This window comes from Propithecus coquereli, unplaced genomic scaffold (genome assembly GCF_000956105.1).
Source record: "Propithecus coquereli isolate 6110/MARCELLA unplaced genomic scaffold, Pcoq_1.0 Scaffold61, whole genome shotgun sequence".
Classification (NCBI taxonomy): Eukaryota; Metazoa; Chordata; class Mammalia; order Primates; family Indriidae; genus Propithecus; species Propithecus coquereli.
The window spans coordinates 6,675,052-6,697,207 of record NW_012152063.1 but is presented as its reverse complement, the minus strand read 5'-3'; the positions used below and the strand labels follow the sequence as shown (position 1 = coordinate 6,697,207).

The 22,156-nt window shown below is 38.2% G+C and overlaps 1 protein-coding gene across 1 annotated transcript in view; it reads right to left on the bottom strand.

Annotated features, from left to right (window-relative positions):
- The window catches only part of DNAH11 (dynein, axonemal, heavy chain 11), a 342,929-nt gene that overhangs the window by 299,153 nt on the left and 21,620 nt on the right, over nt 1-22,156 (bottom strand). The window contains exons 9-14 of the mRNA XM_012659401.1: nt 15,024-15,140; nt 9,904-10,041; nt 9,479-9,603; nt 8,709-8,904; nt 5,211-5,315; nt 4,676-5,068 (exon numbers count right to left, since the gene is read on the bottom strand). Of these exons, the coding sequence (XP_012514855.1) occupies nt 4,676-5,068; nt 5,211-5,315; nt 8,709-8,904; nt 9,479-9,603; nt 9,904-10,041; nt 15,024-15,140 (1,074 nt within the window). The remainder of the gene's footprint in view (nt 1-4,675; nt 5,069-5,210; nt 5,316-8,708; nt 8,905-9,478; nt 9,604-9,903; nt 10,042-15,023; nt 15,141-22,156) is intronic.

Here is a 22,156-nt window from a genome sequence, read left to right as displayed (position 1 = left end):
ATAAATCTTAATGGTTTAAAACCCCTAGATTAGAGTTTGGGCAGCATGCTGTTTTTTTACTATCAAGAAAATATAACAGAAAAAACTAATTGTATCATCTGTCCTCCATGAAACAGATTCTAACGCATAAACAGTTGTAGAAGTGTCTTAAAAGTCACAGAATAATTCATAGCATCCCAGTGAATAGTCAATGAAATGACTTAGTTAAGCTACTGCTGAAAAACAAATTAATTTCCAGATATCTACCTTTCTTTACATGTCAGAACACCTGTGAGATGCTCTCAAGGCTAACCATGCTGTTGGCGGAGCCTTCAGAGGAGGCCTGGCCCTGCCCACACTTTGATTTCAGACTTCTAGCCTCCAGACTAGAAGAGAATAAATTTCTGTCTATGACACCCTGTTTGTGGTACTTTGCCATGGCAGCCCTGGGATGCTAATATAGGCAGTAATCAAAGAAGTAATCAAAGTCTTTGTCCTAGCTAGTTGCCATCAATAGGGAAAATTAAAGCTTTCTTAGCAATTTCAGACACCCTGGAAGTTGACAGATAGTTTGAAAGCCATATTAATTTTTTGCTTTTTATTTTCTTTTTGCTACATATACTCAGTACATCATTATCAAGTGTGACACACTTTACTTTTTGGTGAGAAAATCTGTTACACCTCAAACACTTTCTTCACTTAGCTTCCAGGACACCACCCTGGCCTGGTTTTCCTTCTACTGCACCAGTTGACTCTTTTCTGTACCTTTGGCTGGTTCTTCTTTTCCCTAGTCTCCTAAGGGAGAAGCGAACAGTCCTCAATTGTCTCCTATAATATTCTCTAGCTAGACTTGTGTTCTCATTCAGCCTCCCGGCTTAAATAACATTGCCATCCATTTGTCTTTAATTTCTATTTTCAGTTTGGACCCCTCTCTGCAACTCCCGACAAGTAAATCCAACTGCCAACTCAACTCCTCTACTTGACTAATTGATCTCTTAAACTCAAAATGTCTAAAACTGACATTGAAGTTTCTTCCTCTCATAGCCTTCCTCTTCTGAATGGACTGCAACTTCATCTTTCCAGTGGATCCCAGCAAAATCTGTACGATAATCCCCAATGCCTCTTTCTTTCATGCTCCATGTCCAGTCTGTTAGGAAATTCTGTTTGCTCCACTTAATTCAAAATGCATCCAGAATCCAATCACTTCTAATCACTTCCACTGCTTCCATCTGTTACCCAGTGCTATGGTCTGAATGTCTGTGTCCCCCCCCGAAATTCATATGATGACATCCTAACCCCCAAGGTGATGGCATGAGGAGGCGGGGCCTTTGGGGAGCTGATTAGATCACGAGAGCAGAGCCCTCATGAGTGAGATTAGTGTGTTATATAACAGGCCCAAGGGAACTCACTCACCCCTTCCACCAGGTGAGGACACAGCAAGCAGTCGGCAGTTTGCAACCTGGAAGAAGGCTGTCACCAGAACCTGACCATGCTGGCACCTGGATCTCCAAAACTGTGAGAAATAAATTTCTGCTGTTTCTAAGCTATCCAGTTTAAGGTATTTTGTTATAGCCACCTGGACATACTAAGATACAGACGTATCAACACAACAGGCAGAGATCCTTTTAAAATGAAAGTCAGATTGTATTTACTCCTTTTTTCAAAATCCTGCAGCACCTCCCCATGTACCTCAGAGTAAAGCCAGAGTCTGCACACAGCCTACGAAGTCTCACCTGAGCTTCCCACCCAGTCCCCACACACCTCAGCATCCGCCCTTACCTCGCCTGCTCTCCCTTTGCTCCCACGACACTCATGTCCCTGCTCTTCCTCGAGCGTGGCGTGGGTGCTCTGCCTAACGGCCATGTCCTCTACCCAGAGCACTCTTCACCCAATCACCTGCTTGGCTAACTCTACTGCCTTCATCAAGTCTTTGCCCAAATCTTACTTTCTCGTTGAGGCCTACCCTGACCATCCCCTTTAAAACTGCACCCTCAGTCCCCCCACTCTGGAATTTCCTTTCCGTGCTCTAATTTTATCTTTTTTCTGCAGTGCTTACCCATTCTAACATGCCATGATTTACTGTGTCTACTGCTTATTATCTCTCCCCTCACTGGACTGTACACTCCATGAGGACAAGGATCTTCGCCTGTTCTGTTCTCGATGTATCTCAAAAACCCAGAATGGTGCTGGGCACACAAGGGCTCACAGTAAACATGTCTTGAATAAGTGAATGATGATGGGCTGCTAAGATAACAATACATAATGGGTTCCATACAGTTTCCAGCAGGAAAACCACAATCCATTGCTCGTTCTCCTACTGAGTGTTAGCCTAGAAACAAAGACCTTCGCTTCACACATGAGAAAATGTAGGCCCAGGTCCTGGAGGACGTTGGTTTCCAGCCTCTACCACGGCACTTTCCCTACCCCAGGCTGTGGTGCTTCATGACAGCTGCAGTGAGAGTGTGTGTGGGTACATGTGCGTGCGTGCATGTGGTCTGCCTGCCTCGCCCAAAGGAGCGTGTTTGTGCTTTGAGAATTGTGCCTATCTATGGAGAAGACCACATATAACAAGGGTGCTCAGAGGAAATACAGAATACACTCTTTCATTCCCATCCTTTTTTCCTTAGGAAATAGGAATGATGAGAAATCAACTTCCCTGTGTTCCCACGCTGGCACTGTCCAACTATGAGCAGCATGTTCCTACCCGTTGTCTCCCCCACTCCTATTGTTACAGATGACTATTCCATACTCCTATCTAAAGTCAACTTCTACATGCATTCATCAAATCCCATTCCCTCAATGGCTTTCTCCAACAATTTTTTTTCTCTTCACTGGATCATTCCAATTAACACATAAACATCCTGAAACAATCATCAATATTATAGATAAAGCCTCCCCCACCCTACTCCCAACATGACCCAGGCACTGCCCAGTGTCCCATCTGCCCACACAGGGTTTCTCGGGAGGTCCTTGGCTGTCTCCACTCTCCTTGTTCCATTCTCTCATCAGCCCACTCCAATCTGGCTTCACTCTGCCACCCTGTCAAGGCGCCTCTTGTCATCACCAATGACTTCGCCCTTGCCAGACATGAGGGTTAAACTCCATCCCCATTTTCAGGTCCTAAGTTGGGATGGGACGGAGTTGAACTCTTCCTCCTCCTTGAATCCCTTCTTTATTGATGTCCAGGGCATCATTCTCTCCCTTTTTCAGTGTCCTGTGCTGGATCCTCCTCTCCCCCAATCTCAGGGAGGACTTCATGACCAGTCCTTGGACTTCTCCTCCATTTACAATTAATTTCTATGTGTTCTCATCTAATCCCACACTTTAAACACCATATACATGTGCATGAGTCTCAATTCCAGATACTCACCTGGACTTTTCCCCTGAACACCAGCCACGTTTGCAAGGCCAGCCTGCTCAACCTCTCCCCTTGGGCAAACATTTCTAACTAATGTGTCCAAAACCACATTCTGTTTTCTCCCTACAAAATTTGCTCCACTACAGTGTTCCCCAAATCATTAAAGGGAAACTCTGGTCCAGTTGCTCAGACCAAAAACCTCAAAGTCATCCTTGACTTCTCTCACAGCAAATCCTGCTGGGTCTATGTGCAGAGTATTTCCAGACTATGAAGTGCCTGATCACTACCACCCTGAGCCCAGGCACCATCACTGCCCACCTGGATTGTCTCAGCAGGCACTGCCTAAGAGCCTCCCTGCCTAGCACTTCCTTGCTGGCCTGGGGCTTTCCCTCAAACATGGACACCCTCCTTTGGGCAAGGCAGACAGATTGCCCCCCACACACACACACACATGCTGTAAAATTAGAGCAGGAATTTGGAATGTGGGACTGAGGATGCAGTTTTAAATAGGATGATCAGGGTGGGCCTCAGTGAGAAAGTTAAGATTTCAGTGCAGGGAAAGCCATTGAACAGGAAGTCTCTGACTGCTCTTTCCCCTAGAGTAAAACCCAAAGTCCTCATGTCGGCCTGTGATCCCATGTGATGTGCCTTTAGTCCCTTTCAAATGTCACCCCTGACTACCACTCCCCTGGCAGGCTCTGCCTCAGGTGAGCTGGCTCAATGCCTGATCCCAGGGCCAGCCTGCCCCCACCTCAAAGTTTCTGTACCATCCAGAATGCCCTTCTCCTGCCACCACAGGCTTCATTCCCTTTCCATTCTCTGCAGAAATGCTACCCTAGAAAAGAGGCCTTCCCAACCACCCCGTATCAAACACCACCCCACCCCTCCCACACCTGCTGGCTACAATTTTAAGAACTCAAATCTTTGTTAAAAAGAGAGTAAGTATGGCTCCCATCCTTAGGAGATGGTTGAGAGGATTCCCTCAGATGACGTAAATGAGTTATGTGGCACCTACCTGGCATTCAACAAACGGTTGTAGCTACTGATAGCATCCAAAAGAGGAAGCGACTACAACAGAGATAAAGCTTCCATCTCTAGCCTTTCTGTTTAATCAGCACATCTCATGTTCTAATCTCTTCCCCTCAAGAATGAGAGTAGTGAGGGCTGCAAAAATTACAGGCAACTAACACAAATTCTCCCACTTTAAATGCTTAACGAAACCATTCATAAGGCTCTTTCAGGCTTAGTAAGAGTCCTACTTCATTAGGTTAACTATTTTTGCTCCTCTCTAAGCCAAATGAAAAGATCTTCTATAAATTTTGAAACAAAAGCCAATACCTCCACCAAATTGTGGATCTTGCAGCCATCTTCTTGGATTAACTTGTATTTTTTAGTGAACAAATCACCCTTGTCCTCCAAAGTCAAGGCCGTGTCTCTTCTGTGCTCTCTCCTGGGAGGGAGCATACACCCAGCCCAGGCCCGCATGGTCTGCTGGATGGCCTTCACGTTGTTCTGCGCCTGCTCCGCCCTGCGCTCCAGCTCGGAGGTGGTTGCCCTCACGCCCTCGATGTAGTGCCAGCAGTCATCGCGCCAGGTCAGCCACGTGGTGGCTGCTGTCAGCTGCTCGTCCACAGCCCTCAGCTCTTCTTCAATCAGGGGGTATTCAACTCCCAGCAGAGTCTGTTTCAGCTTATTATACCCTTGCACAAGAAGGTCAAGATTGCCAATGTACTAAGCAAAGAAAAGCCCAAAACAAACAGGGTCAGATATGTTAGCTGTTTTCTCTTAGAAGTATAAAAATGCCATAGGTCTATGTGTTAATAATTAAAATACAACATATTCCTATTCTATTCTAACCTCTGAAACCACAAACCTTTAAAATAGTGTTTCTTTTGTTGAAGATGGCTAAAGCAGAATCCGGTATGTCTGGTTTCTTCAACATCAAAAGGTATTTCACTTCTCTCAACACAGCCACTAGCTATTAAAAGAAAATCAAATATTTAGGCATATCATTCTATTTTAATATAAGTTTAAGTTGAAACACTTAAAATTTCATCCAATGATTATTATACTTCAAAATTATCAAGGTAGATAGGTTTTGTTTTATATGGCTTTTAAATTTTTTTAATTTTTAATTATCGTGGATATGTAATAACTGAACATATTTATGGGGTACATGTGATATTCTGATGCAGGCATACAATGTGTAAATGATGCAATCAGGGTAATTGGGGTATCCATCACCTCAAGCGCTTATCATTTCTTTGTGTTAAAAACATTCGAATTTAACTCTTTTAGTTATTTGAAATATACAAAAAAATTGTGCTAATTATAGTTGCCCGAAACATGCTTTTTAAAAGCAAAAACCATACATCCCATGATATAATAAAGGTATGTGAGCTCTCTCTAATGCATCTCAGGAAATTAGTTTCTGTAAATTGTTTTTATGAAATCAGAAGGTAGAAAGAATCCTCGGTTCTCCAGATTATATATATGTATGTGTGCTGAGTTTTATTAGCAAAATAAAGCAATGCTATTCTTTGTATACATTTTAGGGAAACAGATCAGAATTAGGGTGTAGATTATGACTACCAAAGCCAGCGAGGCTATCTTTCCCACCTCCCAGGCATGCATTTGGACTGTCATGAAAGACTTTGCCTAATCACTAGCAATAAATATATAAGCTTCACTACCTAAAAATTCAGCCAGATATTTAAGCTACTTCGTTTTTTTGTCATGGAAACTTACAAATAGACATTCTTATAAGCTTGCCCTTTACTGTAAAGCATATTCATGGCAGGTAAATAGAAAAGAAAGTTTATTCTGTACCTCTTATCTAGAAAACTACTAGACTGAGAGATAGGTTGTTTAAAATATAAACAAATACATATACACACATATATACACACTCCTAACATTTACTAAATATATACACATATTGAAAAAATATAGATAGAATGAACAATATTTGGTAACACAACGAAAATCACTATAATTGACAATAAGTTAGGGTGTACTTTAAAATAACTGAAAGAGTAGAACTGGAATGTTCCTAACACAAAGAAATGATAAATGTCTGAGATGATGGGTATCCCAATTATCCTGATTTGATGAATTCACATCGTATGCCTCTATCAAAGATCACATGTGCCCTATAAGGATATACAACTATTATATACCCATAATAATTCAAAATAAAAAAAAGTTGTTCAGACCCTCTGAAAGTCAAGGAAATTCAAATTAATATAATGATATACCTTTATTCCTCTACTAAATTAGAGGGAAAAGGTAGTATTAAGAGTACTCCATCAGAACTAGAGATGATACATTGTAAACTGGCACATGATTTGAAACATGATTGGTAATGTGTATCAAACTACATAATTTTTCTAATTATTTGATTCAAGTAATCTCACTCCTGATAATCTATACTAAGGAAATAACTGAAAATACTTAAAAAAAGAGAGATAAATAAAAGTATTTTTGAACTGTTTTTTTAAATAGTGACAAATGGAAAAATAACTAGCAATTGGAAAATATTAGATAAACTATTGCACAACCTCTAGATGAAGTATTATATAGACATCAAAATGATGATTTTTAAGGAATAACATAAAATCACCTATAATAAAGGGTGAAAAATACAGTATACAAAGATATCCAACCTTTTCCATAAAGGGCAGGGTAATAAATATTTTTTGGCTTTGTGGGTTGTGTTATCTCTGTAGCAGCTTCTCAACTTTGCTTTGTAATGTGAACACAGCCATAGAGAATTTGTAAACAAATTAACATGGCTGTGTTTCAATAAAACTTTATTTCCAAAAGCACGACAACGAGCCATAGTTTGCTATCCCTGGCCTAGGGATGTATAAGCAATAAATTATCTTTACTCCAAATTGTCTAGCACAATTCTGTTGGGACTAGGCAAGAAAGGTACCTGTCATTCTAAAACAGTTATGCCTGTGACTTCAGAAGACTGTCTGGTAAAACACTTTTTGAGGAATAATGATAATGATGATGATGATAACTGCAGCTATACTCTATTTAGCTTCCCAAAGTTTCTTCTACTGTTCTTCCTAAAGTTAAATGATGTCACGATGTTTCACAAATAAAGAAATGTGTGACGTGTGATTTCATGTGTGATCAAAGTGCTCTGTTCTTTTAGGCATGTCATATGTATATTTTTTTCACTTAAAGGATCATTTTGCAATTTTACCATTTCTACATTTTAACTATGCATTAGCAAAGTATTTAAAACAATGTCATATTAAAGTTAGTAATGAGTTGAATTTGTTTTCTCTTACTGCTATGGTCAAGTAGAGTGATAGAGCTCAGTCTTAAATGTAATTTCTGTACTTGCTATCAAGATCATAAAAAAATCACAAATTAGATAACATTTCAGAAGGAAGGTGTTGATGGGTGAATTATTTCCTGTTTTTGTTAACTTCAACTTTTCCTAAGACTTGCACATTTTTTATTCCATAGTGGCTAAGATTGCTGTAATTTTCATGGCTTTGCACATTTTTTTGGCAATAAGATTGAACATTTAAATGTATATATATACACACATGTATATTGTATTATATAATTTTATATACATGCATATGTAAATGGAAATAAAGTTTCATTGTTACATAACACAATGAAATTATGAGAAAAATAGATTTATTGAAAAATATATGAAATTTCCCTTTGTTACTTGACTTATCATGTGATAACAAAAGACCTATTCAATAAAGATAATATTCATCCTGGATATTATTTCACTGTTAATATTACTTCTTGTATTAATATGTTGTTTTAGCTTTTTATAAAAATTATTTTTCTAATTACCATCAATTTAATTACCATGTATAAGCTTATTGTCCTTTGAAAGAAATTACAATAGATCAAAATTTATCACTGTTCACCAAAAGTATGACAGGTTTTTCATTGTAAATGGTCTGTGGATTCCTCAAATTTTATATGATGAAATTTTAACTAACTAAAAAAAACTGGTATATTTAATGAATATATTCAGGCCAGAAACCATCTGGTAAAGGCTAATGATTTAATTCAGTGGAGCTAACATTTACTAAGTGTTACCAAGTGCCAGACACTACACCAGAAACAGAACACAAAGATGAAATGAAATGGATCCTAGTCACAGTAGCTCATTATCTAGAAATAATCATGAGATGAAATAATAAAGGGTAATTAATATAGAATTTGAGAAATCCCTAAAACAAAGACCTACTAGAAATTGTTTACAGCTATATTCCTCACAGCACTGACATTTTCCCAAAATAAATTATAAATGACTGGAAGTATCAGGAGTATATTTATAATAAAAAGGGCATCTATAAAATAACTTTAAAAATCAAATTCCTACCTTTGGGTCAAAGTTGACGCTGAGAAGACCATTTATGGCACTAAATTTAACCAACGGTTGATTCAAATTGAACTCACAGATTTCATCCACATTACTTTTCCATTCATTATAGATATGATTTTCAAATTGGTCTAGCAAAGTGGTCATTTCAACATACTTCTGATAAACTATGGCATTATCAGGATGGCCCAAGAACCTGCAGGAATAAAGTTTTACTACTTGCATGTGTATGTGTATGTGTGTATGTATGCGTGTGTGTATGCTTTTAGCTTAATTATTTTACAATATATAAAATATGGTAATAAACTATAAGAAATCAGGAAGAGAAACAATAAAGATCAAATAATACTTATAAATTGTTTTTTCTTTAAAAGGTAGAGTTATTAAATGAAGGGAACTCCAAAGATTTTACTAAATGTCAATAGCAACAAGTTACCAATTCCTACAAATGAAAGAAAAAGGCACAAAGGACTGCATAATAAAAGAAGTATCAGTTATTGAAGGAAGGAAAAACAATAACGAAAAACTCCAAACCTACTGTGGGTGAAAAGAAAAAAGGATCTGAAAATGTGTAAACATATGAATTTATGAGTCCCATCAAAATTATTCCAAAACCACAGGGACAAATCTCTCTCCACAAGCCCGACTAGTGAAAGAAGTGAAATAAGGCAATGACTTTTTAAGTGCTAATATGAAGAGCTCATTGTGCTACATAAAAATCACCCCATAACATTGGGATAACTTGCCATGCACTGAGTCTAACCACTTACAGATAATGGAGAGATGCAAAGTTTGACCAAAACATCTGAAGTCGTTCAAGGACCTCTTTGGCCCATTTGATATTTCCTGAGGTAAATGGCATATTCTTGTTAAGAACCACATGTCCATGTTCAATCTGCAAGTTGATATTTTGGTGAAAAGGAAGAAAGGGAACATTTAATCAGATTGCTTTAAGCAATTGTTCATTCTGGTACTTTTACAGTAGTATATGTGTTTAATAACTTGGTTAGGTTAGTAGAAGAGTTACAGTCCTAAAGTAGATTCTCCATCTCCATGACGAAACTAATTAAGTAAAAGCATAAAAATTTTAGCACCTATATCTAACATTTAGATATAATCAAATATAGTTCTAGTTGATGGCCATTATCTACAAAAAATGACATTGTGGATGTGTTCAACCTTACCCACCACTTACCTGTTTCACGTGTGTATTATACAATTGCTTACACGTATCCAACTCTGTATTAAACATATGCACGAGTGTGCTGTAATGTGGGCTGAAAATTTCCATGACAACTGGTTTCTCTAGAAAATTTCCAAATATGGTCAAAAGCTATAAAAATCAAAGTTAAAGAAAGGTTAAGAATTATCAGTTTTTAATACAAATACTGAGCTCAGAATTTTCCCCATTAAACCTCTTGCATGACTAGATAGAGGAAAAGTCTAGAACCCTAAAAATATCCTGCAATGCCTCAAAATGTAAAACCTATTTTTGTGTCTCCCTAAAATTTCTACACATCCAATAAAAGAAAATCTAGATGTAAAATAATTTTCCTTCCTCAGTGGAAATCAAGAAGAGTCAGAAACGAACCGCTGTTAGCGATTTCTGTTCCCAGCTACTACTACTTCCTGTTGGGCGCTAGGAAATGTTTTAGAAGCTGCTTTGCGGGTATAAGAACAGAAGAAAGATTCATGTACTTATTTGTTTTGCCCTCCTACAGATGTATCTATTAGATATAAATAACCATATCCCTATTGAGGACCTCCAGGTCACACCATCAATAATTATAGCAGATGCACCAGCCACAGTGAATGCCCTACCCAGGGCCCCAGGTGCATCCACGTGCCCTAGCCACCCCCAACAGTGGCCTGGGGCGGCAGTGGTGACTGTTCCAAGGACAAGCACTCTACAGGTGGATGACTGCTTTGACAGGAATGCTCTGGCTCAAACCAATGCCCTGAGCTGATCAGATTCTCTCTTTCTCAGAGCGTCAGGGCATGGCTGGCAGAATCCATGCTGGCGACAGTCATGAGTGAGCAAAAACCAGTGGCAAGCAGAGGAAGCTGGACAGTGGGGGACAGAAAAAAGCAGACATGTGGACGGAAGAGGATCACATTACCAGTGAAGCAGAGGAATGAAGGCCCACCAACTCTTCTTGCTTAGTCAGTGGACCCCCTAGAGTTCAAGCTACCTTTCCCTGCCAGTGGCCACAAAGCTTAGCTGTCTAGCAAGCCTACCCTTGGCTTCCTGGTAGCCTCCCATCTTGTGTGTACTTCCCAGTGTGGATTCTTTAGTGTGCTAACAGGTAGCTTTCTTCACAAGAAAATGATGTAATTAAAAAACATATTTTTACAGAACCAATGTTTCTATAGTGCTATATGTCAGGAACTCTATGTTAAGGGCCTTTAAAATGCTGTTATTACCACATGCTCCAAGTGAGGAAACTGAGTTCTGGGAAGGAAGTAACATGCCCAAATTCACACAGCTAATGGCAGCACAGCTGGGATTTGAACCCAGGCGGTCTGGCACCTGGGTCTGTGCTTCAGTGTAGCCTCTTATCAGCTAAGGTGCCATGAAAAGTTATGCTATTTTGTTATTTGATTACTCTGTGTGGGCTTCATGATAATGAGTTATTAGACCTGCAGAGCAAAAGAGCTTTTCTCTTTTCCTTGGGAAAATATGTGTCCCCCAAAACTCGATTTTAAAAACAGCTTTATAATAAAAATTTTTTAAACATTTTCATAAACTACATTCACTGAAAAGAAAATCATCATTTAAAAAATTACAGAAACTAAAATGTAACTCTAACTATACCTTAGAGGCCAATTCAGACAAACACATTCCAGCTTTTTCTGGTAACATCAATTATAACTACAGTAGAAACCGTTAAGTGTTTTTAAATCCACTTGGTTAGCTGCTACCTAGCAAAACGTAAATTATTAACTTTCTTCTCATAGCCATTGTTTTGTTGAGTTAGGCTTCATGTAAAAATTCAAAAGTGAATACTGCCTCATAGATTTAACAAAAAAGTGTACTCCAATGATTGGAAAATACATTTATTTCACAATATTATTTTTCAAACACTTATCATATTGACCACAACTGAAACAATACCAGAAGCTTCCTAGATTCATCACATCTTGCCTTCCCTGCTTAGTGGTCCTTAACTCCAAGTATAAAAGTGAAAAGACACAGAGAAAATATTCTTGTGGGTCAGGCATAATGGCTCTCACCTGTAATCCCAGCACTTTGGGAGGCTGAGGCAGGAGGATTGTTTGAGGCCAGGAGTTCAAGACCAGCCTGGGCAACTTAGTGACACCCTGTTTCTACATAATTTTTTTTTTTTTAAATTAGCCGGGTGTGGTATGCACTTATAGTCCAGTTACTCAGGAGGCTGAGGTGGGAGGATTGCTTGAGCCCAAGAGTTCAAGATTATAGTGAGCTATGATTGGGCCACTGTACTCCAGCCTGGGAGACAGAGCGAGACCCTGTCTCCAAAACAAAAAACAACAACAAAAATTCTTTTGGGAGGTTTTAAAGCCAAAAAATAGTAAGAAAAGTCTCAACCTTTAGGCAGTTTACATTGCCATAATTATTCATCATCACAAATATTTAAAAGTTACTTCTCCAGGATGAGAATAATGGCCATTTGAAACTCCTGGTTCCTTATCACAGTAGAAGAGTTATTTATGAAGAGTGCAGATGTTTTCCTTCACGTCGGCTTCAAAAGGCTAAAGATTGATTTTCACCACATGCTTGTTTTTCTAAATATCCCATTTGAGATTTGTGAGGTTTACCTTAATTTGCTTCTACTTCTCAGTTTCATTACATAATACAGTTTTTCATAACACTACTGTCACTGCTCAAAGTAGTACACATATTTTTCTTATATTTTCTTCTTTCAAAGATTTTCAAAAATCTGCAGCTACCCACATGATACACAGCTCCACAATTTAATAGCTTTCAAACACATTGCCCGAAGTCTTTTCTAGAATACTTTTTTCTTACGTACCTCAGTTTACCTTCACAGAAATTTTAGAAAGCCATCCGTTAGTATTTTGATTGGTTTCTAAAGAGCGCCAGCACTTTAGGCTTTGAAGTTCTACAGTTTCATACTATGGAAGAGTAGTGTTTAGTTCCAGTGCCCTTCCTGGCCATGTCTTTGACAACAACAGGTATGGAATCGTCATCTTCAGAGAAGAGGCTATAAATATTTCTTCCCAAAGACCAACAGTCAATGGTCAGGTTCATCATCCTATACCTACGGGTGAAATCATTCTCTCCCTAAGTACACGAGCCCATAGTTGTTTCTTCTGCCGTTGCTCTTCCAGCAACTCACCCTCATCATTGTATCATTTCAATACTCAGACTACCGGTCAGTCCACTTCAGCTCAAGCAGTCATGAAACGCCTGTTTGTACGGGGTACCGCAGAAGGTGACCGCAACCGAACAAAAGCCACAGACGATGCCCCGCCCTCACAGAGCTTATGACAGCAGGCTCTCGGCTGATCGTTTTTCAGTATATGGGTACAAATGTGTGGAAAGTTAAAGAAAAAAATATATAAAAATGAGAGATAAAAATTTTTTAGGAAAAAATGAACTGGTATGTACTGTAACGGAATCCATATTAACGGTTGTTAGAACAGAGACTGGAATTTGAAATGGAAGGAGCCTCTGTAATTGAGATTTCACTCTACATTCTTTTCTACAGTTATTTATCAAAGCATGAAAGAAAACTAGTTCCAGTAACAGAGAATACGGCAGACTGCTATACAGACATTAAGAAATAATATTGTTGAATTCTGCTATAAAGGCGAGAAAAATATCTATGGCTCTTTACTAAGTGGAAAAGGTTATAATAGAGGATCAGAATACAATGTCATTTTTGTCAAAGGGAAATATGTGTGCGTATCTAGTCAAAGAAAAAATAGTAGCCGTATTAAATAGTAATTGTACCTGAGAGATGAGATAACTGGTCAATTTATAACAACAGGCTATATATTTTGACCAACAGCATCTCAGTCTTATCAAAGAGTTCTTAAAAAACAAAGAACTATTTCATCCTCATGAATTCTCCAGGTTAAAGTGCTTAACTTGGGCCAGAGGATACTGGTGGTTTCACCATTGTCTGTCCAATTCATTTGAATTTGAAGGTCAAAATCAAACAGCATCTTTTAAAAGTCTGTGTCTGCTATTTTGTTTGCACCGTCATTCTCAATGAACTGTGCCCATGAGTTCCTGGCTGTGTTTCTCCTGTTACTGAATCCTCAATTCTTCTTTTGGGATGTCATCTAATTGTCTTCTTTGAGAAGTTTCACACGGCATCCCTATTTCTCATATTATAAGCTTTCCATTCGGGTTGACTATCAAGATGATTTTCTTCTATGCAACTTTTTCTTTTTAATGGAGACAGGGTCTCGCTCTGTCACCCAGGCTAGAGTGCAATGTAGTGCCACCATAGTTCACTGTAACCTTAAACTCCTGGGCTCAAGTGATTCTCTCACCTCAGCCTCCCAAGTAGCTAGGACTACAGGTGTGCACAACCATGCCCAGCTAATTTTTTTATTTTGTTGTAGGGATGGGGTCTCACTATGTTGCCCAGGGTGATCTCAAACTCCTGGCCTCAAGTGATCCTCCCAAAGTGCTGGGATTACATGAGTGAGCCACTGAGCCCAGCCCTTTTATGCAGCTTTTAATACACATATTTCATTAATTCTATGACAAACATACTTTTCAATATCAACATGTTTCAATATCTCTGAAATTGGAATGCATTATACAACGAATGGCATCATAATTGTTTGGTAACATTTTTTTCTTCATTTATATACAAAATAATGGTGTGTCTGATAATCAATGATGTTTTACACCAGATTAAATACAATATATAAATTGCTACTTGTTTCAGAGTAATAAAATAGGCAGTTGAACCTAACATATATAGACAATGGCAAAGAAAAGAAATTCCCGAATTAACAGATATTTTTCACTTTTCACTGTGGCTTAATTTTGAATCAATATTTCATTGGCCAGAACAAAGCTTGCTCTAAAGGTAATGAGAAGTAAAATACTACGAATGCAAGAAAAGAACAATAGTTAAATGTCCTGAAAATGACCTTGTCCAAAGTAAACGTCATTATTCATAAGTGCATTATTCACTTTATTATTCAGTGAGCTGAATTTGAAGGGCATGTGACTAGTTAATCTAGTTAATACTCCACCTGAATCAAAAAGGAATGTATTCACCTTTTTCATCTAACATCCTAAATTATTCACTAGCAAAACATTTTTATGATAGCTTTTTCAGAACTAACCTTAAACACAGCTTCTAAACCATTGCAGTTAAAGAAACCTTCACAAAGGATTGTCCCAAGCCTTCGGTCAAAATCCAAAATTTTGGACTTAAATGCAACATAATCACTTTCAAATTCCTGTAAAATTCAAAGTAAAATATTAGTTTATAGTAAAGAATCCAACAGTGAAAATAGCAATCACATAAGTGTGATCTTACTTTTTCTTTCTCTCTCTACCTCTTTAAAGGAATTTATTTTTCATAGCAGGATCCCAGGGAAGATCAAGAAAGATCTATACCTCACTGTGTACGTGGCTGCCTTATAGGGACACTGAATGCTCAGCACTGTCACCCCATGTTTTCACAGTTCTTTTCAGGGCCCAGACCCCAACATCAGTACTTTGGTCCGTACGCTCACATATAAGCATCAGTCTGCCCTCCTTCTCCCAATCCATTTTGATTATAAATGAAAAAGTAAAGCTTTTCAAAAAAAAAAAAAAAAGAACTTATCCTCATTATAACTTAAGTCTATCTGTAATTTTAAATACAAATGTTTTTGTTTGTTTTTCATGGAGTGGAAAACCTACATGGAAACACTATTTCTTTAGGTGAGAACTAAAACCCACAGATCTGTAAGAAAGTATCATTAGTGATACAGAGGAAAGAGAAATACTCTTCCATTTTCCCAGTTTCTTATTAAAATGCAGTTAACAACCCCCAGTTTCCTCCTAATACATCACCACCCACTCCCATAATTAGAAAGAATGAAGCAGTAAGAGAGTTACTATCATTCTCCTATCATTGCAGCTCACAGTCTTCAGTGCAGAAGTCCCAGGAATTCAGAAACACTTTGGTGCTTTGCAGTCAAGAGCCCCCTGATGTGCCTGCCACAGATTTAACATAATGAAGGCCTTTGCCACCACCGTAAACTGAGGCTCCAACTATTAATAATAATGATAGTAACAGTAATACTGACAGCTAACATTCAGTTCTGTTCCAAATGCTTTACATTACTAATCCGATTCTCAAACAACATGAGATACAGGTTTGCAGGAGACAACAAACTCAGAGAAGTTAAATGATTTGCCAAAGACCACATCATTGGTAAACGGCAGTGCCAGAATTTAAAACCATACAGTCTGGTTTGAGAGCCCACACTCTCAACTATGATGCTGTGTTTCTACGAAGGAATGTACCTGCTAGGGCTTGAATGTTTCTGTCCTCACAAAATTCAAATGCTGAGATCCTAATCCTCAAGGTGATGGCATTAGGAAGTGGTGCCTTTGGGAGATGATTAGGTAAGGAGGGAAGAACCCTCACAAATGGGATTAGTACCCCTTGCAAAAGAGGGCCTGGGAGAAACCGCTCAGTCCTTCCATCATGTGAGCAGAGCTGGAAGGCATCATCTATGTACCAGAAAGCAGCCCTCACCAGACACTGAATCTGCTGGCACCTTGATCTTGCACTTCTCAGCCTTCAGAACTGCAAAACATAAATTTCTGTTGTTTATAAGCTACGCAGTTTATGGTATTTTGTTATAGTAGCCTGAACAGACCAAGACAGCACCTTATGTGAAATTCAACACACACCGAAAAACAAAGTATAACAACAAAGTTCTAGAACACTGTGTGTCATACACTGCAATGCTATATTTAGCATCAAGCAGTCTCCACTGCTTCTGAATTAGAGCCAAGCAATCTCTTCATTCAAGGATCATTGACTTTTAAAGGTAAACACAACTTCTTAACAAGTTTTAACAAGCCTAACTTATCCCTCTTTTCTGCATGGTAACAAAGAACATACAATTTAAGATCTTCAAACATTAATTGAACACTTAGAGACAAGTAAATATCTCAGGGAGAGGAAAAATGCTAATCTCCATCCTGATACTCTTCCTCACCCCCTCCCTCCTCAACCATTCTTTCCTGAAACCAAACTTAGAACGGCACGCGGGACCTCTCCCTTAGGATGTCCCACGGGAAATTCACACTGATCTTGTACAAATGTGAACTCATCTTCTCTACAAAGCTGCTTCCCTTTTTACATATCCTAACACAAACCTGGCAACCTGTTTGACTCCTCTGTCAAGTGCTATCAATGTTATTGCCTAATTATTTCTGGAATACTCCGCCATGTTCCATTTCTCTAGGCACACCCCGGTCTGAATCACCGTTACTATTCATCTAGATTTCTATTAACCACTTTCTAACTACTCTCTCTGCCTCGTCTTGTTCTGATTCATCTTCCAAACTGCAGCCTAAATAATCTTTCTGAAATAGAAATCTTACGTGACTCTCTTATTCATAATCCTCCAATTCATAATCTCAACTTGGAATCCTCAATTTCCTAGGAAAAAGACCAAAGACTTTAGCATAATCCACAAAGCCCTATGTAGTCTGGACCCTACTTACTCCCTCTAATTATTCTGCCACTGCCCCCAGTTTCACACTCCAGGAGCTAGCCAACCTGCCTTATCACATTCTCTCTCTCTCACCCACTCCTCATCTGCTTCTTTTCTATTTATGTGACAGGTCTCAGTTTACTCTTCACCTCCTCTGAAAAGGGGCCCTGTGAAAATGTTCTCACAGCATTCTGTAACTCAAATTCATTTTCTGTATCAATGAACACAATTATGGAACTTTTCTTCTTTGGTCCATTAAGAGGAGGATTACACTGATTTCAATTATTGAACCAAACTTGTATCTCTAGAATCAATCACACATGGACGTGGTATATAATTCTTTTAATATTGGTGGGAATGTAGATTGGTACAGCCATTATGGAAAACAACATGGAGATTCCTAAAGAAATTAAAAATAGAACTGCCATATGACCCAGCAATCCCTCTGCTGGGTATATCTCTAAAGGAGATGAAATCACTATCTCGCAAAGATATCTGCACTCCCATGTTCATTGCGGCAATATTCACAACAGCCCAGATACGGAAACAGCCCATTCATAAGTGAGAACATGCAGCATTTACTTCTCTGTTCCTGAGTTACTTCACTTATGGATCGTAGCGGCAGTATCTGTGATAGCCGAAAGGTGGAAGCAATCCAAGTATCCATCAACAGATAGACAAAACGCCATATATACACACAATGAAATAAAACATGGATAAACCTTAAAAACATTATGCTAAGTGAAATAAGACAGCCTCAAAAGGACAAATATTGTATAATTCCACTTACATGCGGTACACTTAGTCAAATTTATAGAGACAGAAAGTAGAATAGTGGTCAGCAGGGCCCGGAGAGGTAAGGGAGAATGAGGAGTTATTGCTTAATGGGTAAGGCATTTTGGTTTAGGATGATAAAGTTCTGGAGATGGATGGTGGTGATGGTCGCAGAAGAATGTGAATGTACCTCACGCCACTGAACTATATACTTTAAAAAGGTTAAAATAGTAAATTTTGTGTTATGTATATTTTACAATAAAAAAGGAATGAAATTCAGATACACATTACGATGTGGATGAAGATTGAAGACATTATGTGAAGAGAAAAAAGCTTATCATGAAAGGAAAAATACTACATGATTCCACTTATATAAGGTACCTAGAATAGTCAAATTCACAGAGACAGAAAGTGGAATAAAGGTTTCCAGGAGCTGGAGGGAGGGAAAAATGAGGAGTCATTGTTTGATGAGTAGAAAGTTTCTATTTGGGATGATGAAAAAGTTCTGGAAGTAGGCAGTAGGGATGGTTGCACAACATTGTACATGTACTTAATGCCACTTAAAATGATTTAAATGATAAATTTTATATAATATATATTTTGCCACAATTTCTTAAGGCAAAAAAAGAAAAGTCTTACCTTCCTTTTGGTCCCTTTATCCCCTTCCATTTATAATATAATGGTCTTAAATATTTAGAATCAGTGTTATAATTTTTCCTTCCACCATCAAACATAATTTAGAGAACACATGCTGCGTAGGAAAATCTACTGTTATACATATTTTTTCCTGCCATATTCTTCCTGGTGTTCCAAGGTTTCTTCTTTGATCATTTCCTTTCTGTACTAAAAATTTCCTTTAGTCATTTTTTAAAGATCAGTCTGCTGGCAATAAATTCTCTTTTTGTTCATTTGAAAATTCCTTCATTTCCCTTTTATTCCTGAAGAACATTTTCACTGGGTAGAGAATGCTGGGTTAAGAGCTCATTTTTAGCACCTGAAAATATTTTGCCATTTTATTGTGGCTTCCATGGTTTCCGATAAGAAATCTGCTGTCATCCAAATTGTTTTTTCTTTGTAGGTAAGTTGTCATTTCTCTCTCACCGCTTTCAAGATTTATTTTCAGATTTCAGAAGTTTAATTATGATGCCTTGGCATAAATTTCTCTGAGTTTATCCTTGGGTTTATCTTTCTTTTACTGATTCCTAATTTATTCTTGAATCTGTAGGTTTATGTTTCTTTCCAAATTTGGAAGTTTGGGGCCATTATTTGAGACCTTTTCAGTTCTACCTTCTTTCTCCTCTCTTTCTGCAAGTTCAGTGGCAAGATTAGTTCTTCTGTTAGTGTCTCATGTTCCTGAAGCAGTGCTCATTCCAGTCTATTTTCTCTCTGTTGCTCACACTGGGTGGTTTCTATTGTTCTGTCTTCCAGTTCACTGCCTCTTTCCTCCATTCTTCCATTTTGCTATTGAGCCCAATCACTGAAAATGTTTATATTTTTCAGTGCTAAAATTCCCATTTGGCTCTTCTTTGTATCTTAAATTTCTTTGCTGAGAATTTCTACTTCTTTACTGAGGCTTTCTATTTTTTCATTTGTTTCAAACACATTCATACAGGTTGAGCATCCGTTATCCGAAAATCTGAAAGGCTCCAAAATCCAAAACTTTGAACACTGACATTATGCCAATAAGTAGAAAATTCCACACATAGATACTTAACACAAACTTTGTTTCATGCACAAAATTATTACAAATATTGTGTAGGAATACCTTAGGCTCTGTACATAAGGTATACATGAAACATAAATGAATTTTTTGTTCAGTTTGGGTCTTATTCCTAAGATATTTCACTATGTATATGTAAATATCACAAAATTATTTTAAAAAATCCAAAACTGTTCCAGTCTCAAGTATTTCAGATAAGGAATACTCAATCTATAATTGCTTATTGAAGCATTTTTATCACGGCTGCTTTAAAGTCTTCGTCAGATAATTCCAACATCTCTATTATCTTGGTGTTGGCATCTGTTGATTATCTTTTGCCCATTCAGTTGAGATCTTCTTGGTTCTTAGTATAACACGTGATACTTGATTGAAATCTAGATATTTTCATATTGTTGTTGGACTCTGGATATTATTTAAACCTTTTGTTTTCCTGACTTTCTCTAATACTGCTCTGGCCTCATTACTGTCAAATGTGGATAGCAGTCCAGGTTCTCCCCTCAGCATCTATTCATGCCCAAGGGTAGGGCGTTCCTTGTTATGGATGGGTTGGGGCAGGAGCTCTGGTTCCCCATGTGGTCTCTACTGATGCCACAGTGTGAGTGGCCTTGTTACCACTTGGACACTGTGAAAGTCCTGACTCTCCACCAGGCTTCTGCTGACACCACCCCAGTCAGATGAGAATGCTGCTGTGTAAGGAAGGGAATCCAGCATTCCCACGTGGTCTCCACAGACACCACAGGGAGTGAGGCTCATTCCTGGCAATCAGGGACAAAAATCATGGTTCCCTATTTGGCTACCTCTGGCATCACCCAGTAGGGGTGGAGGTTGGAGTACCTTGATCCAGACTGGGTATAAGTCTGGGCTCCCCACTCAGCCTTTCCTGGCAGGGGTTGTGGTGGGGCACAGTTTCTTCTGTGATGTTTTGACTACAGTGGAAAGAGTACCATTTTTTTTCTTGCTAGGCTACCCCCTTCTTGGTCCTTCGGCTAGAGAGAGAGATCAGGCTTCTGCTGGGGTTTTTTTTTTGGTCTGCGCCCACTAGCATTTCCAGGTTGCCAGTATCTTTAGCTCCTGAAATAACCCAGGAACTCATCACCATGTTGTTTCTTGGGTCCCAAAGTCCATAGTCAACCTGCCTTCTTCTTTTCACCTTTCAGAGTCTTCTTATCTTTTATACATAATGGTCAGTGTTTTATTTATGCTTAATGGGAGGGACAGGGAAAAGTACATCTCCATATTCCCAGAAGTTTCTAATTAAATTTTTAAACGATATCTACTACACTAAATAACATAACACTTAAAAATAAATAATGCAAACTATAGTACATAAATTCAATTCGGTAATATGCAGTTAAAAAAAGAGTAATGTTATTGTAATGATACAGAGTAACTGCCAAAATATTAATATATCATTAAGTGATAAGAGCAAGGTATAAATGATGTGTAGAGGATTCTATTTGTGCAAAAGCAGAAAACAAAAGAATAAATACATGTATATGCTAATATGTACACCAAATATTTCTGGAACATTATACAAGAAACTCATAATAGAGATGCTTTGGGAAGGAAAAATGAAAGACCAGGGAAAAGGTGGTGGGGTAAGAAGAAAGGAACTAAATTTTTCCAAATGTTGCCTTTCCAAAAGAATAACTAAGGAAGGCTTTTAAATAACAAATTTCATCTTGAAAAATATGTAAGCAAAACATGAAAATCCTTGGATAGTTAATAAAGAAGAAATCTATATAGTTAAAATTAGAAAATACTACAGAAAGTAATAGCAAAAGAATAGTTCAGTGGACGAGAACAGAGCAACAGATTAATTCTAGGAATTGTAATATAAGCTGGTATAGATTAACTAAATAACTACTTTTAATATACGTTTTATATTTTATAATATACATTTTATATTTTGGTATAATGGCAGGGTAGGTACTTGGATCAAGCTTCCCACTGAAAACTAGCAGGAAAACAGACACAGCAACCTGGATCACTCCATCTAAGGGCATAGGTGCTAGGGGGAGTTCCTCCAGATGAACTTATTCTCTTTGCTTCAACGAGGATGCAACGAAGCAGATGAATACTAAAGAGTCAGGGTGGCAGTGAAAAGAATGCAGGGCTTGGGGTTGAGAGTTCTAGATTTGAATCTCTGTTCCACCACTTGGAAACTGTAATCTCAGGTAATTTATTGAACCTGTCATTTGCCTGGGAGACCACTCTCAGGGTCATGGAGAGAATTTAAGGAGGAATTTGGTTAGGGGCT